Source organism: Lemur catta, chromosome 1, assembly GCF_020740605.2.
Source record: "Lemur catta isolate mLemCat1 chromosome 1, mLemCat1.pri, whole genome shotgun sequence".
Classification (NCBI taxonomy): Eukaryota; Metazoa; Chordata; class Mammalia; order Primates; family Lemuridae; genus Lemur; species Lemur catta.
This window is the reverse complement of record NC_059128.1, coordinates 222735835-222759306: the sequence shown is the minus strand read 5'-3', so window position 1 is coordinate 222759306 and position 23472 is coordinate 222735835. Positions and strand designations below refer to the sequence as shown.

At 47.1% G+C, this 23472-nt stretch overlaps 1 protein-coding gene across 1 annotated transcript in view; it reads left to right on the top strand.

Annotated features, from left to right (window-relative positions):
• PDIA5 (protein disulfide isomerase family A member 5) overlaps nt 1-23472 on the top strand; it is an 85934-nt gene that overhangs the window by 1723 nt on the left and 60739 nt on the right. The window contains exon 2 of the mRNA XM_045540131.1: nt 21194-21320. Coding sequence (XP_045396087.1) covers nt 21194-21320 — 127 coding nt within the window. The remainder of the gene's footprint in view (nt 1-21193; nt 21321-23472) is intronic.

Genomic DNA, 23472 nt, shown 5'->3' with positions numbered 1-23472 from the left:
CTGAGCAAGAGCGAGATCCCGTCTCTACTAAAAATAGAAAGAAATTAGCCGGGTGTAGTGGTGCCCCTGTAGTCCCAGCTACTTAGGAGGCTGAGGCAGGAGGATTGCTTGAGCCCAGGAGTTTGAGGTTGCTGTGAGCTAGGCTGACGCCATGGCACTCTACTCAGGGCAACAGAGTGAGACTTTTGTCTCAAAAAAAAAAAAAAAATCACATTGTGTGGCATTGGGTTGGATTTTGGGTGGTGACCAAAACACATATTGTGCCTGCCCACTGGTGTTTCCCTGGATTGGGTGGGGGAATCAGTCCTATGAGCAAATAATGACAGAACAGCAAATGCTAATACCCTAAGTGCTGGTAGCCTGCATTAAATGGGAGCCATACATTAATTTAGATGCAGGGTCAGCCATGGTTTTCCTGAGGTGGTGGGTTGAACAGAGTCTGAAGGGAGTGTGGTAGTTAGCTAGGCAAAGAAGATCTGCTGGAGCCTTCCATGGGAAGGTGCGGAAGAGCAGGTAGGTTTGCTGAGAGCACTGGAAGTCCTGAGCAGACAATTTATATCTTCTCCTTTCGCTGAGCCTTGGAGTTGGCTTAGCAAGTAGGGAGTGGAGAGGGCGTGCCAACAGGGGCAGTGGTGAGTGGCTGCTGGACACCAGGTTGGGCCTCTGTAAATTTAAATGCTGTGTCCATCTGATAAGGGCTCCTGAGGTCCCTGGGAGCCGGTTGGGTTTCTTTGTTCACTCAGTATTTCCTAAGGGCTGATATATGCACAGCACTGGGTATAAAGAAGTATAAAGGCATCTGCAGAGATTTGTGTACAGGGATGTACACCCACCACAGTTTTTACAATAGCAAAAATATGGAAATGGCTTAAATGCTCAACAATAGTGACATGGTTAAATAATATCTGGCCTTGTTCATACTGTGAAAAGTGCTGTTTTTCTTCATCAGTTTGGCCTGCTATAGCAAATATCCCGTAGACTGGGTAGCATATAAACAACAGAAATTTATTTTTGCATAGTCCTGCAGGCTAGAAGTCCAAGATCAGGGTGCCAGCATGGCTGGGTTCTGGTGAGAGCTTTCTTCTGGTTGCAGACAACTTCTCATTGTATCCTTAATATAATAGAGAGAGGACTAGAGAGTTCTCTTGCATCCCCTTTTTTTTTTTTTTTTTTTGAGACAAAGTCTCACTTTGTTGCCCAGGCTAGAGTGCCGTGGCATCAGCCTAGCTCACAGCAACCTCAAACTCCTGGGCTCAAGCAATCCTCCTGCCTCAGCCTCCTGAGTAACTGGGACTACAGGCTGGTGCCACCATGCCCAGCTAATTTTTTCTATTTTTAGTAGAGATGGGGTCTCGCTCTTGCTCAGGCTAGTCTTGAACTCCTGAGCTCAAGCAATCCTCCTGCCTTGGCCTCCCATAGTGCTAGGATTACAGATGTGAACCACTGTGCCTGGCTCTTGGGTCCCTTTTTAAAGGGCACTAATCCCGTTCATGAGTACTCCACCCTCATGACCTAATCACCCGCCAAAGTCCCCACTTCCTAATACTGTCATATTGGGGGATTCGGATTTCAACAAATGAATTTGGAGGGGACATAAGCGTTCAGACCATTGCAATATTTATAAAGAATGTATTTACTAGAATGTTATGTTTATTATTACAATATTTTATGATGTCTATGAAGAATATCTAAGGATGTGGAAAAATGCTCAAGTGTGATAACTAGGGGAAAAGCAGGATATAAAACCAAGTCCCAGGGTGACTGAAGTTATTATGTGTGTGAAGAATTAGCAGCACATCAAAATGTTAACAGTGATTGTTCTGGAAGGTGGAGTTGTGGATGACTTTTGCTTCTTTGTTTATGCCTTCCTTTGTTTTCCAAGTTTTTTCCATGAATATGTATTAGTTTATAATCAGGAATGTTAATAAAGATTGTAAAAAATGTTCCTTTGGAGGCCCTCAGCCTTCCAGAAGAATACTGGGGTGGGAAGTATAAAGTGTCACAGTCAACACTTGGGACAAGTTAGTCCTGAGAGCTTCCAGGCTGAGTGTCTCTGTCCTCAGGGGCTGTGACTAGGGAGGCCCATCCCCCATCCCTGCTGTCCAGCGCAGCTCCTCCCTGCAGCTGACCTTCCCTAGGGCCACCCAAGCCGATTATCCATGCTGATTGTCTTACAGTCTAGAATGGAGAAATGTGGAGCTGGAGAGAACTCCGGGTCTCCTAGCTCAGTGGTTCTCCAACGTCAGGCCAAGAACTGGAGCTGGGCTGTGATGAAGTTTTCACGGTCCGAAGATAGATTGGAAAAATAACAATGGTGAATGTTTTTTTCCCCGTGAATCCAAATATTATCAGTTTTAAAACTTGCTCACTTTTCTGATACAATGTCCATATTTGTGGGGTAGTGTCATAGTGTCCTTTTGAAAGATGAAACTGGTTCTAGTATATTGTGATTTCTTTTTAAAAGGTCCATCCTTGACAAAATTTATTTAAAACAAATAAATGTATATTATGTGTTATAGTTTAAACTATATTTTAAAAAGATATTCTGCCAATCTGTGAGATTCAGGAATCTGAGAACTGATGGAACACGGCCGTGTCCGCTAACTGCAGGCCACCCGCTCTGTAAAGGCGGAGCTGGGAGTAGAGCCAGCCCTGCTGAATTGTAAACTGGGTTCTTGCCTCTCCCCTATCTCCCGCCTGCTTCCCTGCCCCTGCCCCTGGGGGACAGTGGGTGGAGATGTAGGAGGCAGATGTTTGCCCCTGGTCTCCCCTGCAGAGCTTTTAAGGTATACTTATTTAGGCTCTGTGCTCTTTCGGACTGTTATATATTTAATAGGCTTTTGTGGGCTGGCCTGGGGACCTAATTGCCATCTATAATGCTATTTGGAACCTGGAGTGCACTTTTCCTACAGAAAAGAACACATTACATCGGAAGTGTTAAAACAGGCCTGGCACACAAGGTGGAAGTATAGCTGAGTGCTGTGGATCAGGACACGGCCAGGCAGTGGAGCACCAAATGGCCAGACGAGGCCCCAGGAAACAGTGAGGTGTGAGCTGCCTTCTCATGGAGGGCAGACTCCGAGCGAGCTCTGTGACAGCAGCCATCCTCCTGTCCTGGCATCGTGTCCCCAGCACCTGGTCCAGGGCCTGGCATGCAGTGGCGCTGCTCTGTGTTTGGCTGAAGGAATTAATGTTGCAGGCAGAGAAGGAAACCTTCCAAGTGAGAGACATGGGAAATGAGGAGTGATAGGCCAGGCTGGATGGAAGAGGGGTTTGAGTCTGGCAATGGGGGTAATAAAACTGGAAAAGTGGATCATAAAGAACCTTAAATGCCTGGCAAAGCCATTGGGACTCGATTCGGTAGGTAATGGAGAGACATGATGAAAGCTGCTCTTTTAATAACAAGATCAGTCAGGCCACATGTAGGGCTGGGTTGCAGAGGGAGAGACTGGGTTAATTTTCCCAGTACAACACTTTCATCCTCTTACTTTCCTCTCTGTAATCTACAAGATAAATTCAAGTGTAATGTGGTGGAAAGAACATGGGCTTTTAGCCAGCCAGACCCTCAGGAGCTGTGTGACCTCGGGCCCTGCCTCAGTTTTCTTGTTTATAAATGGTGGTAATAATATCCATCCTGCAGAACTGAAAGGATCGGAAAGAAACAGGAAGCACCCAGCACAGTGCTTGGCAAAGGTGCCCAAGCACTGGGTGTCTCAGCAGTCCTTGCAGGTTGTTGAATAAGAAGTGATGAGGGAGCCAGTTAAGAGGAGGAGCTGGGCAGGGAAGGGCCAGAGGGGGCTGTGAGGGTGGCCACTCAACTTCGACACTGGGTGGGGGGCTCCTGGGCTGCTGGGATCTCCCTATCGGAGGTCCTTGGACTCCCTCCCGGTCTCCTTCCTGCTGGGCCCCTGCAGAGACCTGGGGTTTGAGGGGAGAACATGTGCAGAGGGACTAAGGATCTAAGTGCACTACGATTCTCTCCCCTTCTTCTGAAAGTGGATCCTCTCTTGGGAATGGAGACACCAACCACACTGTATCCCTGGAGGGTTTTGCCCCAGCTCTGCGGTTTTGTTCTCTTGGGCTCTGTGTCTTGCTTGGTGGTTGTGGTCAGTTTCAAGGCTAGTGATAGTGGACCAGAAATGATGCATGGGGTGTAATGAGAGCTTAAGTTCTTTGACACTTCCTGGACTTTGAATGGTTTATTTGTCCCCCACCCCTTCCTCCCCCCCCCCTTTTTTTTTAAACTAGGCCCCAGTTGAGGAGGGAAGGAGCCACAATGCTCACCCATGGTGAGCTGGCCCATTCGTTCTGCCTGCCCCATCTTGCCGCACTGACTGGAGCCTGTGTTGACAGAACTGTACAAAGTCCTGTGCATTTGTAGAGGTCTTTAGAGTTTGCAGAGCATTTCCACATACCTCACATCAGTGCAGCTTTGCGCCCAGAGTTATCTTGGTGAGGTAAGCTGGCTAAGTACCATTACCCCAGCAAGGGTGGGTGGACAGACAGAGGGGTGGGAAGCGACACACCATTAGACAAGGTTGGGGTGTGTGGCCTGGAAGGTGAGGGCGCAGAGAGATAGGTTGGGACACACAGGAGTTGTTCTCGGGGGCTCACTTGAATGTTTAAGCAGCCGTGTTGGCAGCCCTTTTCTGGGAGTGTCCTTGAGACTTGCTCTTTAGCTCCCTGATGGCTTTGGCACAGGAGGAGGTTGGTTACCTAGGCACTCACGAGCTTTGTCCTTCCAGGAGTAGCTCCAGTCTGCTGTTCCCTCTGGCCACAGTATGTCAACAGGGCCTCTTTCTATATACCAATTGCAACCACTTCTAAATAATTAGCTTTGTGATCGTGCAGTGGGGGGTTAAAGACTCAGATAAAGTATGGGGTTAGAATAACCTTTTTTGTGTCTTTTATTCCTCAGAGTCATACTGAGGCCCCAGTTTAATGTGCATTCTGATCCCAGATGGTGTGCTGGTGGCCTGTGCCTGGCTTCAGGGTTTCCAACTCATCACAGCTTGCTGTGGGGAGGGGTGGAGTATCTGTTCCCCCAAAGAATCCTACAGTTCCTCCAACCCCTTGGCACAAGCAGATTTCTTGAATTTGTGAGCAGGTCCTTTAATCCTTGTTGGAAGATATTAATGAAGATCCAAGTTGGGGGCTGTACGCTGAGGCTTAAACATAAAGGCAGTCCCATATTTGAGCCAGATGTGGGCTTGGTTGGAAAGCTCTGTTGTTGGGCCGAGTAAGGCAGGGTCCCGAGGAACAAGCAGGTTTGTTCTCTTCAAGGGGTCTGGTTTGGCTGGGTCCTGGGAAGAGTATTGTACATCCTATTTTAAAGAAATGTGGACCAGCATCATGTGCCACAGGTATTCATTCATTCAACAGATCTTTTTTTTTCCAAATAGATATTTCCTTGAGAATCTTTTACAAGCCAGGCCCCATGCTAAGGCATTGGGGATAACGATAAATACAACAGACACCATCCCTTCCTCCCACGGCCTAGTGGGAGAGCCACTGATTAATTATTTAATTCAGGTAGTAAGTGCTGGAAAGAGAACATTTAATGTGGTAAGAGAATGTGTAACAGGGATTCCTAACCTAATTCAGGGAGTCAGGAAAGGCTTCTCTGAGAGCCTATGGGCTTTTCTTAGAATAATGCTTTAAATGTATTAAACAATGCATAGAATTATGAAGAAACCAGTTATATTAAAATATAGTTATCAAACTATTATAACAAATTTGTTGTGATAAGATTTTTATGTTTATTAATGCATCATATAAGAAGACTAAGTTACAGGTTTGATAACTTCTATAATTTTAAGGTGATGAACATAAATAGTGTTTCAAGACACCTTGCAATGTGATAAGAAAATATGATTTCTGTTAGTGGCAAAGTCACAGACACTGCTACTGTAATTACTATTATAAGTTGTTCCCTACATTCATAAGAGCAGAAAACGTTTATTATACATTCATAAGTACATTCCTGATAAAGGAAAGGTGAAATTTCAGTTAGAGGTTTGTGAAACTAAAGATGTAATTTTTCTCCACCCAAATTCATAGACCCTAGTGTAAAGAAAAATTATCCAAAAAAACTTGGAAATAAAAGATGATTTTTTGACCTTTTAATGTCATATGAGAGTATTGCCTAAGAAGCCCACCTAAGGGCCATTTGGTGTTCTTGGGCTGCGGGCAGGTCAGTGGGGCCTCAGAGCTCCACCCCACCCCAAGCCTTGTCTGTGTTTACGGCCGCTCCCCTCCCCATCGCTCTCGTCACGGCCTGAGCTCCACCTAGCCCCGCCCAGTCTGTGGAAAAGTTGTCTTCCATGAAACCGGTCCCTGGTGCCAAAAAGGTTGGGGACTGCTGTTCTAGGGGATATAACTGTTGTTTATTATTCTTTAGGGCCCATAGTCTATAAAAGGTAGGTAGGATGCAAATAATTTCTTTTTGATAAAGAAGAGAAACCCAGAGGTTATTGCCCTGAAGGACATTGACCAGTTTGGAATCTAATTTAGCAGACTTATATCAGGATTCTTTTTTTTTCCCCCCATTGGCCATATGTATATTAGCTTCTTGTATCTTTTGGGGGGGTCTGTTATTAATGAGTTAAATAAAACTTTGAAATATGTTTAGTATTTATTTAATATTTATATGAGAATTAGGTTTTTAACATTTGAGAATTATACGTCTGAGCAAGCAGGATGTAAGGACATGTTGCTGAGAAGAGGGGTCTGGGCTGGAGGTGTTAATTAGGGGTGCCACTCAGGAGAGGGGCTGAGATCCCCCGGGGGAGCATGTGTGGTGGAGAGAGAGGGTGGACTGAGTGAGCCCCGAGGAACTTCAGCATTTAAAGGATGGGGGAGAAAAGGAGGGTTTATGAAGAAAACAAGAAACATGGCAAGAGAGGTAGGAGGGAAACCAAGAATGCCCCATCTAGATGAAGAAGCTGAACAAAACAAAAACTGGAAGTGCTTTTAGGGTTTATCTACAGGGAGGTCATTGTTAAACCTCCACCAAAAGCCTCTTTGGTGGTGGTGAGGGCAGATTTCCAAGGGACAAGGAATGGATGGGAGGAGGGGGGACATAGAAAATTCTGACTGTGATTGGAGAGGGGAGAGACCTGGAGTTCAGAGAGAGGGTTTTAAAAGATAAGTCAGTGGTGGAGTGTCTCTAAGGGGATATGTGTAAAAATGGATTCCTGGGCCCCCAGACCCTTGAGATGATTTTCTTCAAGGATAAGCCCCAGGAATCTGTATTTCCAAAACATCTATACTGAGTGCTGTGGTGCAGCTACAAAACTGGGCCAATTTATAAGTTAACAACATTAATTTTATGTGGTGGATAGTATTTTGCCAGCCAAGGTTACCACTCTCGCCTGAGCGTGTGGTACAAGTTCTGCTGGTATTGCAAGCTGTGTCACTGTTGTCCACTGCAGCGTCACTTGGCCTGAACACGTGCTGTTTTTGTTTTCCTCTGAAGGGATTTGGGGGATTGCATGGCGGGTGCAGAGGAAAGATGGATCAGGTTGTCACTGCAGCTCTTTCCAGCTGGTCGTGCTCAGTGGCTAGATTGGGAGGGCAAGCAGACTTGCTGGCCTCTTGGGTGTTGTTCTGGGTGGAGCTGCAGGGAGCGGGAGGGAGCTCAAGGGCTATCTGTGGGAACCATTCACATTGACGGGCGAAGAGAAGAGCATTGGCTCTGTGCTCACAGACCTTAGTCTGGGTCCTGGCTCTACCGTCTTAGGCTTGACCCGCGGCAAGTCCCTTAACTTCTTTGAGCCTCAGTTTTCACATCTCTAAAGTGGGAGTAGTACCACTTCCACCTATAAACACAGATTATTTATAACAGCTTTTAAACTCCTGTAAGAACAATTAGTTATACATATTACAACATAGCCTAGTACCTATATACATAAATATTAATGTAACAGATATAAATATTTATTGAATGTGTAGTCTTGCTACCTATGATACTCAAATGTTTTCTATTGTAATTTTTAAGCAATGCTGGTATAACCCACTGATTTTATGACTTGGCTCTTGGGTTGAGACCTGAAGGGTAGAAAATGCTGGTTTAGACTCTAAACTTTAGAGGATTGCATGGGATAATGTGTGTAAAAACATGGATGTACATCATAGGTCATAAGCACTGAATTATTTTCTTATCAATCAACTGAGCTTTGAGGTAGAGGTGGAGTTCTGCTTTTTTTTTTTTTTTTTTTTTGGAGACAGAGTCTTGCTCTGTCACCCTGGGTAGAGTGCAGTGGCATCATCATAGCTCACTGCAACCTCAAACTCCTTGGCCTAAGCTATCCTCCTGCCTCAGCCTCCCCAGTAGCAGAGACTACAGGCTGGTGCCATGATGCTGGCTAATTTTTCTACTTTTAGTAGAGATGGGGTCTCACTCTTGCTCAGGTTGGTCTCAAACTCCTGAGCTCAAGCAATCTTCCCGCCTCGGCCTCCCAGAGTGCTAGGATTACAGGTGGGAGCCACTGCTCCTGGCCAGAGTTGGATTTCTGGAGTGGGAACTCACCTGCTCTTCCTCCCTGCTGCCTAATTCAATGTTCCTTCTACCAGTTCTTCCGTGCTAACAGGCCTGGTACAATAGACTGGCAATGATCCAAAGCCCTTGGCTCTAGAAGAGGTTTTCCAAAACATTAAAAGCTTTAGGGACTTAAGTCCTGGTTAAATGCACTGCAGTTGCAAATTCAGGATAAGAAAACCTGTTTTTATAAACCCTCAGATAAGTTGTCCTGCCCTTGAATTGTCCCTTGTTGACAGCCACATTTGTGCAGTGGGGAATACAGGGTGGGAATCTACTGTGTGGCCCCAGCGTAAAGTGTGGTTTTTAGTGTTTTTTGTTTTTTTTTTAGAGACAGGGTCTCACCCTATTGCCAAGGCTGGAGTGCCAGTGGTGTGATCATTGATCACTCTAACCTCAAATTCCTGGGCTCAAGTGATCCTCTTGCTCTAAGTCTCTAGAGAAGCTAGAACTACAGGTGTGCACTACCATGCCTGGCTAATTTAAAAAAATTTTTTTGTATAGACAGGGTTTCACTATGTTGCCCAGGTTGGGTCTTGAATTCCTGGTCCCAAGCAATCGTCCCACCTCATCCTCCCAAAGTACCGAGATTACAGGCATGAGCCACTGTGCCTGGCCTAAGGTGTGTTTTTTTAAAGGAAGTAAAACATAAGAAATGCAGCTGGCCTTGCATTCACAGGAGCAAGCAGTAAGATAGACGTGTGTGGCTCTGAGAATTTGTCTTCTTTATGCTCCAACGCTGGCACTGGATTCTGTCAGACTTGGGTTTGAATCCCGGCTCTCTTACTTACTTGCTGTAAGACCTTGAGCAAGTTTCTTAACTCCTCTTAGTCCCAGTTTCTGTATCTACAAAATAGGTATAATAAAAATACCTACATCGGCCGGGTGCGGTGGCCCTTGCCTATAATCCTAGCACTCTGGAAGGCCGAGGCGGGTGGATAGCTCGAGGTCAGGAGTTGGAGACCAGCCTGAGCAAGAGCAAGACCTTGTCTCTACTAAAAATAGAAAGAAATTATATGGACAGCTAAAAATATATATAGAAAAATTAGCCGGGCATGGTGGTGCATGCCTGTAGTCCCAGCTACTTGGGAGGCTGAGGCAGGAGGATTGCTTGAGCCCAGGAGTTTGAGGTTGCTGTGAGCTAGGCTGACGCCACAGCACTCACTCTAGCCAGGGCAACAAAGCAAGACTGTCTCAAAAAAAAAAAAAAAAATACCTACATCATATACTTGTCAAGATAATTAAATTAGGTAATCATGTGAACTGCTTAGCTTGCTGCTGGTCACACAGTCAGCACGCTGCACTTTCAGCTGTTATTGTTATCATGGGCTAATCCCCTAAGCCCTGGATTTTAGAATTAAAGAACCTCTCTTGGGTTCTGTTCCTTGCCAAGTACTTTCCCATTTTTCTCTCTTTCTTAATAAGCACATTTAGCTCCTTCAACTGCCACTAGCTAAGGATTCCACATCCCAGGGATAGCCCCCTCCCCACCACCCCTTCCCCCCAAGACACACACACACACACAGTGTCACCATTCAGGGACTCAAGGTGCTCAGTTTTATTTCGAAGGTTGCTGGGCAGATGTTTAAACAATTGAGAAGCATCAGTGGTAAGATACCCAAACTTGATTTGAGGTCAGGACTTCACTCCTTGTGAAGAGTGGTATTTAGCCATGATGGTTGGTGACTGATGCTTAAAATTTGCCGTTTTAGGGATAAATTACCTATATTTTAAAATTAATGTTCTTCCTTATATCTCTTTCTCATTGAAACCATTCTGTAAGTATTTGCTAGGTGTAAGTTTTATGTCAAAGCACTTTGCAAATTGCATATAATATTTCCTGAAAAAAAATCTGCCATGTCATGTGAACAGACAGTCCAGCTAGCAGTGAAGAGGGCAGATAAGCACTGTGCTTTCGAGGGAGGTCTCCCTGAACACCTGCTAGGTGGCGAAGGGTGTCAGAGAGGCAGGTAGGGGCAGTATTTGGTTTTGTTTTGGGTGCCTGTTTTCTTTCTTTCCTTTTTTTTTTTTTTTTTTTGAGACAGAGTCTTGCTCTGTCACTCTGGGCAGAATGCAGTGGCGTCATCATAGCTCACAGCAACCTCAAACTTCTGGGCTCAAGAGATTCTGCTGCCTCAGCCTCCCGAGTAGCTGGGACTACACGTACACCCACCATGCCTGGCCTCCTTTTTTAGGCAAGTTTTTTTTTCTAATTTATTTGCAAATATTGTCAGATTTATAGAAGAGTTACAGGAGGAATACAAAGGATTCTCATATGCCCTTTATCCAGAGTCCACAAATAATAATATTTTATCACATTTGTTTTATCATACTCTTCCTCTCTATATATAAAATTTATATATGATGCTCCTTTGCCCCCTAAATACTTCAGTGTTTCTTAAAATGCAAGGGCATTCACTTCCATAACCACAGTACAATGACCAAAATCAGAAAAGTGGTATTTGGTTCAGGACCCAGTCCAGAATCACACATTGCATTTAATTGTCCTTCTTTACTTTAGTCTCCTTTAATCTGGAGCAGTTCCTCAGGCTTTGTCTTTTGTGACCTTGACATTTTTGAAAAGTTTCCCTCAATTTGGTTTTTGATGACGTTTCCATTTAGTGCATTTTATCAGGAGGCACATGATATCGATTTGACACACAGCTGGTGATGTTAATGTTTGGTCCTTTAGTTAAGGGAGCTTCTGCCTTGCTTCTCCACTGTGAAGTTAAATTTTCTGTCGGGGAGGTACTTTGAGACTGTTAATTATTTCGATAATGGTAGCCAAATGGTGGCAGTTTTTTTTTCTTTAAATATTTAGATTGGACATGCTTTTTATGGTGAGTTAGAAAAATAAAGGGGAAGAATAAAAACTATCCAAGGACAAATCCTTACTTTGGTACATTTTTCTTCTTCCAGTCTTCTGAGCATAATTTCGTTCACTTATAGTTGTGGTCATACCATGTATATTTTGAATTCTAGTTTCTTAAAACTCAACATTAAAACAAATCTTTTCGCATTGCAGTCTTTAAATACATCATTTAAATGGCTGTAATATTCTCTTGAGTGGTTTACTGTCATTCGTGTAACCATTCCTCTGCTGTTGGACATTAGATTGTTTACGGGTTTTAACTCTTACGAGCAGGCCTATGTGAGTCATATCTGTGTCAGAACCTCTGCTAATTTCCTCAGCACAGATTCCCAGAAGTGGAATTACCAAGTCAAAGAGCATAAATACTTTTCAGATACTTGATGAATTATGCCAAATACCTTTCCGAAAGAATTTGTACTAATTTAGGTTTTTGCCAGCGGTGTGTGACAGTTGGGCTGCATATTTTAAGAGATTCACTACTGGTGTCTCTCAACCTTCTTTTTTTTTTTCTAAACTGAGTCCCACCAGTGAAGATTTGTGTTGAGATTAATTTCCTATATTTTGAATTAGGAAAACATAGATATTTATTTCTAAAAAAGAAATTGAGGTGTAACGTAGCATATTACTCTTTTCAAGCTGTCACACCCTACTCCCCGGCATCCGGATGAGCTGTGAGAATCACTGAGGTGTCTGTGTCTAGGGAAGATCGTTCAGGGTAGTGAGGGGTTTGAGGTCACATGTGAGGATTGGGATAGTTCACCTAGAGAATCTTAAGAGGGGATGTGTTTGTCGTCTTTATAGTGTGATAGGCTGACCGATGGGTGTGGGAGAGGGAGGAATTTAAACTTTCTAATGACTGGAGTTATCCGAGATGCAGTGGGTAGGGCACAGGACACGGACTTCTGCATATTAACATGCTGAGTTCCCACAACCTTCTGCGTCCAGCTGACTTGAGCAGTCTCAGGAAATTTTGAGTCCTTGGCTGTGGAGGGCTACCCAGCTGGAGATGGCATGCAAGGAATTCTGAGAGGATTTCTGTATAGGGGAAGCCAACCAGCCCAACTCAAACCTGTGAATTGCATGAGATGTCTTGGCCTTTTGGTCTCTTGTAGTAGTCCCCTTACTAGAAAAGGGCTGGGGTAGGGGAACTGGGGAGTTCCCAGCTAATTCTCCTTTCATGTGTGGGTAGCTGTCCCCGGGTGACCAAGATACCTGATAAGAACAGGCACAGTGAAAATTTTGGTTATTAGGAAGAACACAGGGAACATTAGTCCCTTAACAGTCTCTCTGTCTCCTTCCTTATAAATAGTTTATCTAAAGTATAATGTATGATTTTGTACTTTAGGCGCTTTGAAATATCCCAACTGGAATAGCTGTTAATATCTTTTTTCTAGTTAACTCTTTTATTCCAGTAGGTACTCAAAATCTATTTATATGTGTGCCAGAAGACCCAAATGATAGTGCCTTAAAAAGACTGTTTATTTCACTCATGTAGAAGCCTGGAGAGGGATATTCCAGGGCCTGTATATGCCTGTGTGGTGTCAGGGAACCACGTGTCTTCTATCTTAACTCGATATCTTTAATGTCTTTCCTCCTCATTGTCTCAAGGTGGCTGCTTAAGTTCCAGCCATCTTGTCCAAATTCCAGCTGGCAGGAATGAGGAGAGGACTAAGAAGACTCTCATACCAGATGTCAGGGACAGTTCCTAAAAGTTGCCACATAATGCTTATGCTTACAGTCCAGGCACTGGAATTTAGCTACATGGCCACATTTGCTGCTGCAAGGTGAGAGGTGCGGCTTTTATTGTGGGTAGCCACATGCCCAGGAAAACTCAGAGGTTTCTTCACATATTGTAATTAACTTACGGTGCTTCTCTGGTCATGGTCACGAGAATAGGTTTACCAGATGTCGCTATGGGAAAGGACTTTGGAAATCACTCTCAGCCCCTTCGTTTTACAGAGCAAGAGAGAGACTTGGAGAAGGAGAGATGACTTGTCCAGGGTCACACAGCCATTAACTATCAAAGTCAGCACAAAACTCGGGTTTCTGACTTCAAGCACAGTGCTCTTTCCACCAAACCTTGAGCTCCGAATTCTCAGCCAGCTCAAGTTCCCTGACTTTGGGTTCGGGCCCTCATCTGTTCTTAACCTTGGCCATGAGTCCCTTTACCAGCAGCTTCTTAAGAGTCTAGACTGTTACATTCTGACATTTCAAAACTATTTTGAGCAAAATGTGGGTTAAACTAAATTAAACCAGTTTCTTCACAGCTCCCAACATAAGAAGGGTATCTTTTTTCAGGTGACAGAGCAAAAAAGGTCAAGTTCCACCTCCACCCTTTTTCCTAAATGTTAAACTTCTGTCCCCAGATCTTCCACCTTTAGCAAGCCACTTTTATGTAATTGAGTATCTCTGGCTTGAGATCCGCGTTGACTAGTAAATCTACAATGACAGACGGCTTTGCCGGGTACAGAGAATGTGAGTGTGCTGGCACACGCCCTGGAGACGAGGAGCTTTTTTAAGCTGAGGTGTGCTGTGGCGAGGACTGCTCTCCCTGCTAGTTTCCCAGTGCTCTACGGCCCTTTGGCCTGGCGATGTGGTGGTTGGGGACCAGCATCATTAGGCGAGGTTAAATGAAGAGAGGGGTTTGTGTGTGTTGTGTTAGCGCGTGGGGAGTGGGGCAGGAGGGGCCAGAGCCAGGTGGGAAGGAGCACATACTCCTGTACACAGTCTCCGCCTGGGAACAGACCTGGCTTAATTGTCACATTTAGGATCTTCATGCTCTTGACCTTCAAAACCCTGGCAGACTCTAGGATCCTCTGGGCTTGCAGAAAGCAGAGGGTTAGTGTAAATCCCTGCTGGGGACCCTCCTTGACCTGGGATTCTGGGAGATGGAGGCTTCTCCTGGTTGCACGGACCGGCCCTGCCTAGGAGGCAGGTGCTTTTTTTTCTGCTTGGGCTGTCCCATCTGTTGCAGCAGTCCAGGGAGCTTGTAGGGTTAAGAGAAGCAGGCCTCCTCTGGCCAGGAGTTGGGAAACCTGCTACTCACCTATTGTGTGACCTTCTTAAGTAATTTAACCTCTCTGAACCTCAGTTCCTCATCTGTAGGATGAGGTGAGTATCTGCCCACTGGGGTGTTGCGAGGGGTAAACGTGGTTGATGGGTATGAAACCTGGGAAGCACACTCTAAATGTGCTGCATGACCTCTTGGTCTGGGTCACTGTGCAGCTGGGTGGTGATTCCAGGTTTTCTGATGCTGAGTGTGTGTACGTGTGCACTCCTTCCTGCCCGGACCTGCTGTGCTGCCTGATTGCAGACGGGGCCCTGGAGAGGAAGAGGTGGTCCCCGTCTTACTGTTGTCCTTGCGCCACTTGTGGTTGTCTCACTAATAAAGCTCATCACAATTATTATGTATTTTCATCCTTTGTGTACCACCCCCCCGCCCCCGCCCCATTTAATCCTGAGCCAACCCTGCAAGGTAGATGTTGATCAGTATTCTCCTCTCCACCTTACAGGTGGGGAGGTGACACTCAGCGTTCTAGTAACAGGCCTGAGGGCGTCTTGCTGTACGTGGTGGCACCTGGATTTATCTCGGGTCTGTATGACTCCAAAGCCAGTGCTCTTTCTGTGGTGTTTGGATGGTTGTATATCTGGCAGGCCCTGATGGGGGCAGACACCTCTTACAGGCGCACTGCAGGGAGTCTGAAAGAGGAGAGAGCTCAGCCTCCATCCCATCGCTTCCAGCCACGGCAGACGGTAGAAGTGAGGACCTCTGTGCCTGCAGTCAGGGGAGGAAGGGGACTGGTGCTGGGGGTGCGGTGCTGGTGCTGCGAGGGGTGTGGGGGTGCTGATTTGCAGATACAGGCAGGGCCTGGCTTTGGAGGCCTCTATTTCCCAGCAGCAGAGAAGGGGAAGCCGTGCTTCCCAGCAGCCTTCTGCCCTGCACCAGGGAAATGTTTTATGGGTCTCACCCCAGCCAGTGGGGGCCGCTCAGCGCTGCTGTAAATACTGTTAAAGCTGAGGGTTGGTGAGCAGAAAGAAAGCAATTATTGGAGAAGGTCAGAAGGAGTTTGTATGGTGAACAAAGGGGATCTTTTTTCTCTCCTCTACCTCTGAAGGGGTTGACTTAGAATGTCAAGAGCCTGCCAAGCCCAGGAACAATGCCATGGCTGGCTTGGAGCCGTGGCTGGCTTTGGAAGCACTTCTGAAACCCTGCCCTTTCCCCCCTGAGGGCTTGACAAAGGAGCTGGTAGTTCGTGCATCATTAACGTTGTTATTGTTGCTCTAGTTATTGTTGTTATCAAGGTTTGTGGGTTGTGACTTATGAAGTCTGCAGGAAGGCTCCTGGTGAGGCCCTCCGAGGCTCACTGGGGCTGCATCTTACGGCAAGAAAGGAGCTTGCTCGTTGGAAAGGTTAAAATAGACTGAAGGGGAGGAGAAAGGATGTTAAGTGGCTGGAGACAGTCCCTTGGGCTTAAGGGCAGCGGAGAAGGGCCTCCCCTGGGCTGCCTCTGTGGTTTCCCGCTAGGGTGAGGGTCTGTCTGCGGCCAGGCACAGAGGGACCTCTCGTCCTTCCCCCTTCTCAGAAGCCTTGTTAGCATCTTAGCTCTTTGGGTGCCCTCTCCCTGGCCTCTCCTTAGGTCCACCTCTCCTGATCATTGTTCCTCTCTCCCTCTCAGATCTTCAGAGCTTGTCTCTCTAGGCAAATCCTGCTTCTCCTGTGCCCACAAACGCCCCCATGCCCCCGTCTTCAGTGGAGACAACCCATCCTTCTCCTGACCCTGCTCCCCCCATGTCACCCCAGCTCCTGCGCTGGGTATACTTTCTCTTCCTGGCAGCCTGGCTGCCAACCCCTGCCCGACCCCCACCACTGATGTTCTCTCCGATGTTCCTGGGCCCTTTTCCAGCCTCTCCCCACTCGGCCTGCCTGTGGGTCACCCGCTTTTCTCTGTAAGCGTCTCCTGCCTGTCCCTGCTGACGCAGCCTTCCCCACCTCCCTCCTGGTCCTTCCTCCTCTGTGACTGAGGTGTTCTTTGTCTTCTCCCTCTGATCCTGGCCCGCAGAGACTTCACTTACATCATGGCTCACCCTACAGCCTAGAGGATGCCTGGATTTGATGCCTTATTGTCCACATGTCCAAAACCTGAGCCCCTTGTCATCTTCCCCATCATAAGAGAAAAGCCTCCTCCACTTTCCATTGTTCCATCTCTGGCTGACATTCCAGTCTCCTGGCCCAGACTCCTGGTGGTGACTTTAGACTATTTATTTGGACTATCTCTTCCTTGCTTACCCATCAATAGTCAGGAGTTTTGTTGTTTTTCCCTTGGAGGCTTTTGCATTGACCCATTTCTCTCCACCAAGGCAGCCACATAGCTGGGCCCTCCATCTCCAGCCTCCCTGGCTGCTGCCTGGTCTGAGGTCATGGCTAGAAGAGTCTCGTCAATACTGTGTTCATCCCTTCATTCTCCTGCTAACCTATCAGTGATGCTTCCCACTCGCTCCCTGCACCGGGCCAGGTCTTTGCGCCAGGCTTCCAAGCCCCTGGCCTGGCCCCACTGCCTTCTCCAGTCATGCTCCATCCCAGACCCTCATTGCACTGTGGTCAGTCTGGTTTCATGGTCTTTTCTGGCACTCCCACAAGCTGCCGTGGACTCACCCCACAACATGCTGGTAGTGGGTGACCTCTGTGAAGGTCAAGAGTGCTGTGACAAGTGAGATTTGTCATGTTTATTATGCTGGACAAACATTTGCTGAGGGCATTCGATGGGCCAGGCCCCGCACTGCACCCTGCCCTCCGGAGCTCTTAATCTTGGGGGTGGGGGTGAGGGTAGGAGGAGACGGACCCTTCATAAGGCTTCGAAACCAGGCTGGCTGGAGGTGCCCCGTCTGTACCCCAGCTTCGCTCCTGGTGATGGTTTTCAAGCAAAGTAAATAAGCTCAGTGCATTTCTGGTTCAGCTTACATTCTCCACTGTGTGAACTAAATACTGGGTCAGAGGCTTTGGTGGCTGGCTGGAAGGTGGTTTGTTTAATCTCAGGTGGCCCGTGGTTAGATGACCTGAGGGACTGACTGGGTTTTGTAGGCAGGAAGCTGAGAGTTTGCCATCAGCCTCGGGCTCTGTGGTTTTGCTTGTAGGCACTTTGCTGTTGCCGCAGCTCACCCTTCTGTCTTCCCTTTCCCTTCTCCTGAGTTCCAGAGTGCAGGGGCCTGCCAGTCTCAGGAGGCGCTGGTCTGTAGGTCGCAGTCCTGAGGCACTGGGCAAGGGCAGTTCTTCTGGACTGGTCAGATTATCTGAGGACTGAAGACAGAGCAGCAAGTCAATGTGTTTTTCTAATGGTTTCTTACCCGCCCCCCCCCCTTAAGCGTGTGCATTGAGCTGTGGACTTTTCAGTCTGAAGTCCATTGCTCCCTGGGCATAGTAGGATGATCGTTTTGGTGAGCCCTTAAGGTGGCCTGAGTAAGGGCAGTGTGTCCTCAGGTGTTGCACGCAGCTCTGGGAGGGGGGAATGACGGAGAAATAAGTCCTCGGCTTTCTCCTGGGTGGCTTTACTCTGGGGAGAAGAAAGGTTTGAATCAATGGCAGGTTATATTTAGACACACTAGAATATGGTCATGTTTCAGTCTTATACTCTGCTGAGATGGAAATTTGTGTTCTATATTATGGTAACTGATGACTATCACAGTGCTTTATGATTTATAAAGCACTTTCAATAAGTGATCCCATTTTGTCCTCACAGCAGTCCCGTGAGGGAGGTATTATTATCTCCATGTCAGATGTGAGTCACTAAGCCTCTAAAAAGTTGGGTGATGTTGCCTAGGCATCTTAGCTATTGAGCGGTAGATCTCAGACTCAACTCAAGATTTCTGGCTGCAAAGAGGCAGTGAGGTGAGAAGGCATGGGGTCAAATTTGAGAGACTGGGGTTTAGGTCCTGGCTTTATTTATTCGCTGTGTAACTCTGGTCAGATTATTTCTTTTTAAATTATTTCTGGCAAAAATTAAAACTCCTCTCAGTATGTTTAAGCTGAGCGTATCAAATAACCTACAGTTGCCTCTTTTTATTGACCACATTCCTCCATTCCAGCTCTGTTCTTGCTCTGTCCTGGTCTGGTTGCTCTGACGGCTGCTGGCCAATTGCTGTCCTGGGACTGCTTTTCACTGTCAGTGTGGTCATTCTCCTTGCCTCCCTCTTCTGTTGGATCCTTTGTTTCCTAGCTTCCATCTCTCTCTCATTCTTCTTTTACTTCTTGTTTTTGTGGAACATGGGTTCCAGTACTTCCTGAGAAAAAGCGTGTGTTGGTGGTAAATTTTGCATATCTGAAATCTTTAGTCTGTTTGAGTAAATCTGTTCTCACGATTGATGGATAGTTTGGCTGGTTATAGAATTCCAGTTGGAATTCACATTCCTGGAGAAAGCTTCATTGCCTTCTGGTGTGCTGATGAGCAGTCTTATGCCAGTTCTGACTCCTAATCTTTTGTATGTGGTACTTTTTTCTCTTTGAAATTTTTAGAAACTCCTCTTTGTCAACAGCATTCTGAAAGTTTTCAGTGATATGCTTTGGTGAAAGCCTTTTTTTATTCATGATGCTGGGCGTTCTCAACTGGAGACTCACATCCTTCAGTTCTGGGACATTTTCTTGAATTTTTGATAATTTCTTTTCCTCTGTATTTTTCTTTTTCTGGAGTTCCTTTAATTTGGTTCTTGCACTTAATGGGTCCATTCTCTTATTTTTCTTATCTCATGTCCCTTTTTATTTGCTGATCTTTCTGTTTTATTGTCTAGGAGGTTTTTTTCAACTCTACTTCCAACCATAATTATTTCTGTGATAGTTTTTACTTTCTTAGAGTTTTTCCTGATTCCCTTTGACTATTCCTTTTTCATAGCATTCTATTCTTATTTTATGGTCCACCATTTTATTTCTCTGAGAACAATTTTGTTGTTTTCTTATGTACTTTTTATTTTCTTCTTTTAAGTTTCATCTTTCCATTGGTTTGTTTTGGTCTCTGTCTTGTGTGTTGAGACAGAAGATATCTGGTGAACCTTGGTTAGCTGTCTGCATTGAAGAGCAAGGTACTAGCACGTGGATTGGTGGCACTAGCATGTGGATCAGTGGCTCTGAGTGTGAGGAGGGAGTAGAGGGTGCTTGTTTACTGGGAGAGCCTCACAGTGGAGATTTGAACAGATACTCAGTTGTTTCATTGGAGAATCTCCAAATCACTGTCTTCAGGCTGTTTTCTTGTGCTCCTGTTTCTCCAAAGAAAATTCCCTAATTTCTTGCCTGAGGAACAGGACTGGCAGGCAGCATTCTGGAAAAGGGAAGGGAGATGCCAAGGGGTGGGAGCTTGGAGGAATGGGTGATCTCAAGTTTCAGTTTTGTAGAGTTTCCCTTAATCCCCTTGTTTTCTCTGGGGGCCGCCTTTCTACCCTCTGTCTGGTGTCTTCCAGTGGGACTCTTCTCATTCGTTCTCTCCATATAGCAACCCACTTGTCTTGTGCCTGCTGGACAAGGGGCTGTTACCCAGCTGCACGGGCTGGACGAGGGGATCTGCTTTGTGTCTGCTCCTTATTCAGACTTTTAACAACCTCCCCCTACCCATTGCTTTCAGCCCGCTCTTCATTGTGCCTGCAGAGGTGCCTGGTACCTCTCGTTCCTAAAGTTCTCCAGGGTTTCTGGGGGAGAACTGGCTCATTTGTTGTCTGGCCTCCTGAGACCACTTGGCTGAGTGAGAAAAGTTAAAAACCTCTTACCCAGCCGTTCCCATCCTAAAAGTTAAGGGATGATTTTATTTCTCTGTGTATTTTATGCTTTGGTACTTCTGGGTGTGATGGAGTTTTCATGTTGTCCCAGTGTATGGTGTTTGGGGTAATGTGTGGAATACAGATGTTGACTTCTCAGGGGGCTCTTGATTGATGGGTAACAATGCAGAATGCTTGTACACATCCCTTGGTATCCATGGGGGGGATTGGTTCTAGGACCACCACCTCCAGGATACCAAAATCCACAGGTACTCAAGTCTTGTATATAAAACAGCATAGTATTTGCCTATAACCTATGTACATCTTCCCATATACTTTAAATCATCTGCAGATTATTTACGTGATGATACCTAATGCAATATAAATGCTATATAAATCATTGTTATACTGTAGAAACATAAAACAATATGTTTTATTGTTGTATTTTTTTCCTAATATTTTTGATCACGGTTGGTTGAATCTGCAAATGTGGAGGGCTAACTGTATGCATATGCAGTCCATATAGCCTTATGGCATGGAGGCCGGGCGCGGTGGCTCACACCTGTAATCCTGGCACTCTGGGAGGCAAGGCAGGAGGATCACTTGAGGTCAGGAGTTCGAGACCAGCCTGAGCAAGAGTGAGACTCCCGTCTCTACAAGAAATGGAAAAATTAGCTGGGCATACTGACATGTACTTATAGTCTCAGCCACTTGGGAGGCTGAGGCAGGAGGATAGCTTGAGCCCGGGAGTTTGAGGTTGCAATGAGCTATGATGACGCCACTGCACTCTAGCCAGGGTGACAGAACAAGACTCTGTGTCAAAAAAGAAAAAAAAAAAAAAAAGTACATGGAGAGGGTGAATTGGAGCCCAGGAATGGGCTGAGAGGTGTCCCTAGAGGTGAAGAGGTAGGTGTGGTGCTGTGAGAAGTGTTGGTTTGTCCTCATCCCCTGGAAGTAAAATGTGCTCTAGGCAGCACATCTGGGCAACAATTCTTCCCTAGGCCTGGCCAGAAGCTGGGGCTCACAGTCTTTGGCTCTTTGATCCCCAGGTGGTCCTGCCGACTCGGCTGTCCTCCTCGAAGGTCTCCTCACTCATCGAGAGAATCTCTGACCCCAAGGACTTGAAAAAACTTCTCAGAACCCGGAATAATGTGCTGGTACTTTACTCCAGATCTGGTGAGTGTCCCTCCTGGCCTTGGGTCCTCCATCTGGGGGGATGGGATGGAAGGGAAGGGGCAGAGGTTGGTGGGGAGACCTTAGGACTGAAGCCACTCAGGGAGGGTCTGCGGACGTCTGGTTTGTCAGCTTTCCACTGAAGGCAGAGGCAGAGGCACAGAGAGGCATTCTGGCAGTTTCAGATCCCCAGGGGTCATTTCAGTTCCTTTTTATGAGTATTTGTTAGGAAAAATCCTCTGGAGCCTCTCCTTACCTCAAGAGGGAGAGGCCATGTGTGAAGGAGGACAGAGGGTAACAATGGTGGGTGCCAGGGACGGACGTCCTGTCTTCCTGCACAGGACGGGCCATGCTTCGCCAGAGCTGTTGATTAACTGGCTGAGCCGGCCTGTGTCCAGCTGAATAGGTCCCAGGCTTGGGGGCACTCACCCGGGCTGGCAGCCCTGGCTCTGCCTGGCCCATCTGTCCCGAGCTGGGGTCAGATGCCAGACTGTATCTGGGGTGGGCTCTAAGCTTGGGACATAGCAGCTTTGCTGGGGGCAGGAGCAGCGTCCTGCCTCTTCTGACCTTGAAGCTGATGAGGGCACAGCTCATGGAGAGAGATTTGCTTGGCTCTTGGCAGCAACCTTGGGGGAGGGTGAACGGCTGACTCTGTTGAAGTTGTTCCAGCAGAGTTAAGTGTTTTTTGCTGCTTCTAAGGATGCCAAGTTTTCTGTGGCCCTGGAGAAGCAGCAGCCAGTGGCTGGGCCAGTTCCGGGCACAGCTCTCCCTGGCAGCTCGGCCTCGACACTCATTGGCACTTGGGGTTGATGGATGCTTTGGACGTGTGTCCCTCCTGAAGCGTACATCCTCCAGGCATCCCCGGCACATGGCTGCTTTCGTTGCCACTTGCTGCTCCTTCCCCTCCTGAGGATCTGGCACACCCTCCTGAGTGTGGTGTTGGGAGCCCAGCAGGGACTAGCATTTCTCTGCTGTCAGGCATGGGGGAGAAACTGAGGCAAGGGAGAAGCAGTGTGTCTCTTGAGGCCTGGGGTATTGCACCCTGAGTAAATGTGGCTCGCCCCCATGGGTACTCCTGGAGCTGGCATGGGGTCAGTGAAGGAACATGCTCCATTCCTTCATGGGGGTGGATCCCATAACACAAGCTCATCATCTCATAAGGCCTCTACAAGGTGCTTTTATGATACGGTCTCATTTGCTGCTTTGCCACGAGGGAGGCAGTGCAGGTTGTCAGATGACATTCAGTTTACAAATGAGGAGATTGAAGCCGAGAATAACTGACTCGTTCGAGGCCTGCCGGCTAGTAGATGGTAGAGCTGGTCCCCTGGGCCCCCTGCCTCTCATTTCCTGTGATGGGGGCTAGGAAGAAACATATTGATTCTGCAGTGACAGAAGGTCTTTGAGACCAGAAGGGGCTGAGACCAGGAAGCCATTATGGGAAGCTGTAGAGTGGGAAGGTGGGGTCTGCTGTTAGAGGCTTGCAGGCGGGAGGCAGGGCCCGAGCTCTCCTGCTGTGTCCAGCCATCCTCTCCAGGCATTGACGGAGGAGCTTCCCCCTAGCCGGCTGCTTCCTGCCTCTGTCTGCGCAGTGGGGCCTGGGTGATCCTTTGTCTTCCCGCCTCCCTGCCCACGCTTGCTGCATGAGACCTGTGACCTTCAGTGGGTTTTTTGAGCAAAAACTGGATGTTCTTACCTCGCATCCCTCCAAGCAGTGCCTCCCTCTCCGTTGCCGAAAGGCAGGGTTGGCGTAGGGGCACTGGGTGTTGCTCTGCTTTGTTTCTGCCTGCCCCCTGCTTCCCAGGCCCAGTCTGAAGAGTGGGACAATGGCTTTCCCCCGTGTCTCGCCCTCCTCCTGTTGCCCTGGCTGTGGTTTCCTGGGAGTGCCTCCTCTGAGTGACTCTGTGCATGTCTCCTGAACGATGCTTTTTGTTCGCTCCTGTGAAAGGCTCAGCATGCTCTGTATTCACAAACAGCTGCCATTATCCACACTAGAAGGGGAGATCTGTAGAGGCACATAATTCAGACATCATTTCTGCTTGGCTTTGGGATGTATCATGTGGCTTTTGGCGGGAGAAGGCAGCAGCTCGCTCTCCCCACCAGTGTGTTCCTGGCAGGCCTTTTGAGTGAGCTCACAGGTGTCACCCGGGAGAAGGTG